The sequence below is a fragment of the Lampetra planeri genome, chromosome 57 (assembly GCF_965212315.1).
Source record: "Lampetra planeri chromosome 57, kcLamPlan1.2.h2, whole genome shotgun sequence".
NCBI lineage: Eukaryota > Metazoa > Chordata > Hyperoartia > Petromyzontiformes > Petromyzontidae > Lampetra > Lampetra planeri.
Window position 1 is genome coordinate 3,360,137 of NC_136163.1, and position 8,081 is coordinate 3,368,217.

General features: G+C 48.3%; 1 protein-coding gene across 3 annotated transcripts in view; it reads left to right on the forward strand.

The window, feature by feature from the left end:
* Positions 1-7,097, forward strand: part of SERAC1 (serine active site containing 1) — a 34,020-nt gene extending 26,923 nt beyond the window's left edge. For 2 of the 3 annotated variants that reach the window (XM_078618421.1, XM_078618423.1), the window contains exon 16: positions 761-2,603. In XM_078618421.1, coding sequence (XP_078474547.1) covers positions 761-1,182 — 422 coding nt within the window. In that variant the 3' untranslated portion in view covers positions 1,183-2,603. Of the gene's footprint in view, positions 1-760 lie in introns of all 3 variants that reach the window. The other variant, XM_078618424.1, reaches the window with a different exon arrangement.
* Positions 7,098-8,081: the final 984 nt, after the last annotated feature.

Here is an 8,081-nt window from a genome sequence, read left to right on the forward strand (position 1 = left end):
CCGTACCCGGCCGGGTGCGGGTAGCCGTTCCCTACCCGTACCCTACCCGAAATGAGTGACAAACGGTGACTCACCAGTGACTCACGGCCTACCCGTACCCGTACCCGGCCACACCAGGGTCGCAAACGGGTACCCGTACCCGTACCCGGCCGGGTACTGATGCTGCTGCCGCTGCTGCTGCCGCTGCTGCTGCTATTGTCTGTGCTGCGGCTACCGCTACTGCTGGTGCTGCTGGTGCTGCTGCTATTGTCGCTGCTGCTGCTGCTACTACTACTACTGTCGATAATGCTACTATTACTGCTGCTACTACTACCGCCGCTCCTGCTAATGCTACTACTGCCGCTGCTGCTGCTCCTGCTGCTTCTGTTGTCGCTGCTGCTGCTACTACTACTACTGTTGCTAATGCTACTATTACTGCTGCTACTACTACTGCCGCTAATGCTGCTACTACTGCTGCTCCTGCTGCTGCTACTGCTGCTGCTACTGCTACTGCTGCTGCTACTACTGCTGCTACTGCTGCTGCTACTCCTACTGCTGCTACTGCTGCTGCTACTGCTGCTGCTACTACTACTGCTGCTGCTTCTGCTGCTGCTACTGCTGCTACTACTACTGCTGCTACTGCTGCTCCTGCTGCTGCTGCTACTACTGCTCCTGCTGCTGCTGCTCCTTCTGCTGCTGCTACTGCTGCCGCTGCTGCTGCTCCTGCTGCTACTACTGCCGCTAATTCTACTGCTACTGCCGCTGCTGCTGCCGCCGCTAGACTCTCCGCGTCTCAAGGAGCTCCACGCGGCGTTCACGGCGCTGGTGCAGCGGCGCCGCCTGCGTGTGCTGAGCTTCGGGGAGACGCGGGCGACGCCCGTCCACGGGCTCATCCGCATGCTGGTGGTGCCTCTCCACTCGTCCGGTACCTGTGCACTCGCCCACCCGGCTGGTACACACACAGCCTACATATATACACACACACAGCCTGTATATATACACACACAGCCTGTATATATATACACACACAGCCTGTATATATACACACACACAGCCTACATATATACACACACACAACCTGTATATATACACACACACACAGCCTACATATATACACACACACAGCCTGTATATATACACACACACAGCCTGTATATATACACACACACAGCCTACATATATACACACACACAGCCTGTATAAATACACTAGCTTTACTACCCGGCTTCGCCCGGGACTTGGATTCACCACGGCCGGCCGCCTTTGTCTCCCCAGTGGCGATGTTCACACACCACACCAGTTACTCGTTTGAGGCTGAGTCGACCTAGGGGAGGCCCAGGACCGGTAAAAATAATCGTCACCGGTGGTGGCCGTGAGCGGGAATCGAACTCGGGTCGCCGGGTTCGTAGCGCGGCGCGCTAACCGCTACACTACAATGCGTTACGCTTCCACACGCGTGGGTCACGTGACAGATTTGGGGTCACGTGACAGATTTGACGTCACAGCTCAGTTGCCGTGCAAAAAATTTATGCATTATTGAGCTCCCCCCCCCCCCAAAAAAAAAAGTGTATTTTTAAAATGTTTGCATGGTGTACAGTCTGGAATGTACCCACATTTTCTTTCTGTGGTTTTCACACCTGATGATGATTGCTTGTGTTGCAATCGAAACGTCGTGGGAATTGTATTGTTTTATATTTTTATTATTTTATTGTTTCCCTTCTACGTGACTTTACCGAAAGAACCAAGAATATGAATCCCTGCAGTCACGAAAGCTTTTAATCAAAAATATATATACACAGTTATTAATTTACACACGCAGCATATCTATACACACCGCCTGTATATGCACAGCTGATATCTATACACACAGCCCTTGTGTATATATATACAGATTATATATAGAGTATATACACAGCCTATATCACACCGCTTATACAAAGCTGATATTAAACACAGAATAGAAGTATCGATTTCCATTCATTTCCATTGGCGGTGGGGCATCCGTTTGCTCAGTCCACAATGTTCAAGAAAAGGCGAGGCACCATTGGAACCTCATTTGCCAGTAAAAAATATAATTGTTTTTTTACCCTTCTATCTGGCAACAAAACTGACACCTTTTTTACAAGGGGTCATGTTTGCATAGACCACAATACCTGCAGCCATAATGCAAACAAAAAACATAACTCTGATAATGTATGCACTGTCCTTGAAGTTGATTGGTCCACACCTTTTGGCGTCGTCTGGTCCAACACCATGTGCGACTGGGCTCTAAGAAAAGCTGTCTCGGGTGTGGACCAATCAACTTCAAGGACAGTGCATACATTATCAGAGTTTTGTTTGCATTATGACCGCAGGTATTGTGATCAATGCAAACATGACTCCTTGTAAAAAAGGTGTCAGTTTTGTTGCCAGATAGAAGGGTAAAAAAACTATAATCAAGAGGCGAGGCGTTTCGTGTTCAGTGGAGAAACCGCTGGTGGGTCCGATCTGCAGATCCGGGCGTGGGGCAGTTCGTCGCGCTGGACGTCAACCACCTGAACGTGTGCAAGCCCTCGAGCAGGGAGTCTCTGCTCTACCAGAGGACGATGAACTTCGTCAGGGACTGCGTTAACGAGGGAAGGGCAGAGGGTGGCAACAACGGCGGCAGTGGCGGCGGTGGCGGCAGCAGCATCACGTGACCAGTCAACTGAACTCTCACGCTTCGTAGGATATGCAGACAGCGTGAAGTGTGTGTGTGTGTCTGTGCGAGCATGAGTTTGCGCAGGCACACACACGCGTAAGGTGATGTGTGAGTGTGAGTTTGCACAGTGAGTGTGAGTTTGCTCACACACACACACAGCCAACGTGATGTGTGAGTGTGAGTTTGTTCAGACACACACAGCCAATGTGATGTGTCTGTGTGAGCGTGAGTTTGCATGCACACACACAGCCAACATGATGTGTGTGTGTGAATTTGCACAGTGAGTGTGAGTTTGCTCACACACACACACAGCCAAGGTGATGTGTGAGTGTGAGTTTGCACAGTGAGTGTGAGTTTGCTCAAACACACGCACAGCCAACGTGATGTGTCTGTGTGAGTGTGAGTTTGCACGCACACACACAGCCAACGTGATGTGTGAGTGTGAGTTTGCACAGTGAGTGTGAGTTTGCTCACACACACACACAGCCAAGGTGATGTGTGAGTGTGAGTTTGCACAGTGAGTGTGAGTTTGCTCACACACACACACACACAGCCAACGTGATGTGTGAGTGTGAGTTTGCACAGTGAGTGTGAGTTTGCTCACACACACAGCTAACGTGATGTGAGTGTGCGAGCGTGAGTTTGCGCGCACACACAGACAACGTGATGTGGGAGTGTGAATTTGCACAGTGAGTGTGAGTTTGCACACACGTAACATCTTGTGTGTGTGTGAGCGTGATGCGTGTGTGTGTCAACTCACTCTCACACACTGTTGAAAACAAATTGTCACATTAACTTTGGTTCTTCATTTAATTTGGTTTAATTCCAGCTCTGAGAATTCGAATATTTGTTCGACCGGCATCACGCGACGGCCACTCATACAGCAGAGCGAGTTGGGAAAGAGGTCACCCTCTACTGAGTGTGTGGACCAGAGTGTCACTTGAAGAAAGGTTCTCAAACATGGCTCTGTGTTATTTGCTTCTGTGGGCCATTCTGTGTGTGAATCAGAATATCATTTGAAGACGGGATCTCAGAGGTAGCTTTGTAATATAAACTTCTGTCAGCTGTTATCTTCACACGGAGCGATCTGGCACTGCTCAGCCGGATTTGCGAATGGATACTTCATCCTGTGACATTGCTAGTGTGAGAAGGATCAAGTGGAAATACATGGAACGCGGGTAATTGACAGCAGCTGATACTGGAATCAATATTCATCTTTGCAGTAATGTATCCTGTATGGAAAGCACTTATATGGATGGCCCACTGGAACAGTCACGCGGCATCTTATACATTTTTAGTGGTTTTAAAGAAACCTGTTTACTCAGCACAGAAGCCATTCTCCCATAGCCATATTCAGACGCCTATCCCCACCGCTATGTATTCCTAGGAACCAAGGCTATGTGCTTAAAGTGCACTTGCTACCACTGCATTGCACGATATTAGAAAGCCACCGGGAGCTATGCATTTTTAAAATCTAGATTGAAAACGAATTTCTTTGAGGGCTGCTTTTCGCGTTTAGTTTTTTCTCTTTCCTTTGCACCTCTGATGAGCACGGTTGGCTACATACGATGCGAAACAAATTTTTGTTTTCGACTTAAAGCTTTCGTGACTGCAGGGATTCATCTTCTTGGTTCTTTCGGTAAAGTCACGTAGAAGGGAAAACCCCCGCCCACCTCCTACGCATTCCACAAGTAGTGACTAATCCCATATCTGCATTTCCCATAAATATGCAAAATTCCTCTTGATATGCACATTCTTTTGTCAAGGCGTTCTTCCCCCTCCAACCCAGCTTAAATATACGCTCCAAGCCTGGTGGTGTTTCATTCAGACGCTGTCTTTCCGACAGACCTGTTCTTCACCTGAGGACGGCTGCTTGCGTTGTGGCCGAAACGTCGTGAGAATTATTTTATTATGTTTTATTTTTATTATTTCCCTTCTTCTACGTGACTTTACCGAAAGAACCAAGAAGGTGCGAAACAAGTTCAACGTACACACGTGGCAATACCGCACATGAGTGTAGTTGCGATGGCCAAACAGAAGTGCAGTGCCACACGACACTCGCTCACCCGAACGGCCGGCGTTCCTGACTGGCAGGTTGTGTTGATCTCCCCCCGAACGCTTTGACCGTGGCCGCGCGTACGAAATGTGCGTGCTTCGTGCAGTCGACCGATGGCACTTTGCATGGCGATGTAAGCACGTTCCTTTGGAGTGGGCAGGCAGGAACTTGGTTGGACAGCGCATTCGTGCGATCCGTGTTGGATACCGTAGTCGTGTTGGAGGTTATCGTATGCACGACAGGCAGACAGATAATCCCTGGTGGGCAGTGTGGAACCTGTTGTTCCTACCTGTAATATTGTGCGCAGGCCCCTATTCAGCCTGTGCCGCGGGTGGGGCAAGTGCTTTGTTTTTTTCCTGTACAGTCTGTTCTCCTATAACGCGTGTTTTCACAAGACGAACTGTATACAGCGCGATGAATGTCTTCGGGGACACATTTTTTGTTATAACGCGGATGCGAGTTGGATACAACGCGATTGAGTGAACGGAATGACAACGCGCGAGTCGGAACAAGCGGTTGTGGGGCTGCCTCGGCACGTGGCAACGCACAAGGCAGTGGGATGCTGCTGGATGCTTCGAGACGCTACCCAGCCTGCATACGCATCTCGCGCGTTATCGCGGACTTTTCTGTACCCGACACTTTTATTATAACCCCGATTTTTGAACAACGTGGTATTCGGCCGGAACGCAACTACTACCACGTTATAGGGAAACGTACGGTACTGCAATCGGTAATTAAACTTTCGCAGCACCACTGACTTGTGCCTTGCAAAGGCTTTGCCCTCCTCTACCCGGGTCACCCTATGCTTATTTTACTTTAAAAAAATATACAGTTGCTGTGCGCACAGGCCATCTTCTTTTTCGTACGGCCATCTTCTTTTTCGTACGGCCGATGTGAACGTAGAGCAGCGACATTTTACATTGAGCTGCTTAATGAGCCAGATGATTGCACCGGGAGTAGTGGTATGGTGTGACGCTACCATCTCTACAGCTCTCAGTGTGAACCTGTGGGTCTCTCTGAGCGACGGATTGACTCACCCCCTCCCTCCTCCCCCGCCATAGGAATATGGAATTTCCACCATTGGCTCAGGGTTGTAAGCAACGGATGAGCACCGCCTGGATGGTCTCACATGAGCAGGATGTCACTTTGATTTCAATAATTCGTATTCGGCTGCGGTTTGAGCAAAAGAAGTTGGATTGATTGGATCATTTGACCGGGATAATCCGCTGAGTTGGAACGTCTGGTTTGCGAGGGTTGCCCAGGGTGTTCCATGACACGGAGAAAATCCACGTAATGACACGCGCACATACATTCGTAGGTAACACTATGCACCCACGTGGTGTGGTGTGTGAAGAAAAATATATATTTTATTTTTTCATTTTAACACAAACACCCGGTGTCTCATCATGAGCAGAGTCAGGTTTTGCTTGAAAAATGTTGATAAAATGCCAGATTTTTCATAGGCAAGGGCTGGCTTCGACATTAATTGTCTCATCAGCAGAGCCAGGTTTTGCTCGAACCAATGTTGGTGAGCTGCCAGACGTTTATATGCGAGGACACTGTAAAATATCGGTCCCGGTTAAATTTAACACGAAATTCTAGATTTGAAGCTTTCGTGACTGCAAGGATATTCATACTCTTTGGTTATTTCGGTAAAGTCACGTGGGTTAAAAAATAAAACAAATAAATTAAATCACGACGTTTCGGAGGCAACACAAGCTTCCGTCTTCAGGTGGAACCGTCACAGCAAAATTGCTGTAACACTTGATACAGCAATTTTGTCAAATTGCCGTATCACTTGATCACTTGATACAGAAATTTTGCTGTGACGGTTTCACCCGAAGACGGAAGCTTGTGTTACCTCCGAAACGTCGCGATTTAATTAATTATTTTATTTTTTAACCTACGTGACTTTACCGAAAAAACAAAGAGTATTAACACGATTTTTCTAACCGTACAGTTCAAAGCGCTGCTTTAATTATTATCGCTGAATAATGATACCGCTGCGGGGAGGAGGACACCCTGCACACCACTGGTGAGATGCAGTGTCGGTTGCAAGTGGACCGATGGACAGAATGTTGAATTTTAAATTTGGGATGTTCAGGGACAAATCCAGCTTCAGGTCGATTTTGCGGGAAATACTGATTCGGTGGTTGACAAAGCCAGGCGAGGTGCTTCACTGCCTGGGGATATTCAGTCGGGTTGTTCCCACTGCCCCGTTTTTGTTGTTGTTTATTTGTCTCTTTGCCGTCTGAAAATCAAAGTGCAAATTTGGATCGGTGGTGATTGTTGTAAATTGTACGATTTTAAGCGTGAATTCAGAACTGGAGAGGGCTTTTTTCGTGTTTTCCCTTGACAGCAATAAACGTACTCAGTGCCAAAGTGTACTCTGATGATGAGCTTGGACGCAACTCTAACAATTGCTTTATATTTTACCATGTGTAGAGAAGTTCCGACGGACGCACTCGGAGACGGAGGTAAGTTAAGGGCTTTCGCCAGGGTTTATTAAAGCTGTTACAATATTACACAGCAGGGTACGCAACTCCCAGGGGCTAGGGGTCCTACTCTGAGTCCGGGTCCCTGCCGGCTAGCTCCGGTCTCTCTCGTGTCGGATCGTGGACTCTGCCGACTCCACCGAGCGGAGAGAGAAACACCTCTACGGCTACCACCGGCTTCTCCCCAGACTCACCACTCGATCCCTCTCTCTACCCACTGGTTCCCTCTTCACCCTTCTTACTTTACCCGTTCCCACAGTGACCCTGCTTACGTCACGGGGTATCCCTTAAGTACCCCAGGAGACGTGACGTCATCGCACTGAACGGCACACATGACGTCACGTCCCCATTTTACTCCTCTGCACATGTAAAGCCCACTTTACCTATAGAGCTGTTTTTCACTTACGACCTTGCCGTAAATGATAGCTCCACGAAGTGGCTCATCACGTGGAAATGGATAGCGGCCAAACACGCGAAACGCGTTGCGATGTCGATTCTAAATGTGGAGGGGAAAACCAGAGGACCCGGAGAAAAATCAACTCGACCAACGGGAGAGAACACGCAAACTCAAAATATACAGGCTGGGATCGAACCCACGACCTCCTGCATGCCAAGCGAGGGAGTAAACATCTTTCCACCCACGGGTCTCTACTCAAACGAGCAATTTTTTTACTTTACGATTTAAAGCTGTCGTGACTGCAGGGATTCATCTTCTTGGTTCTTTCGGTAAAGTCACGTGACTTTACCGAAATAACCAAGAAGATGATCTCAAAGTTATGTGGAATCCCACCCCGTAGTGGCGGTTAAATTTCGATTTAAAGCTTTCGTGACTGCAGGGATTCATGTTTTCTCCGGACTAAGATGTACTTGT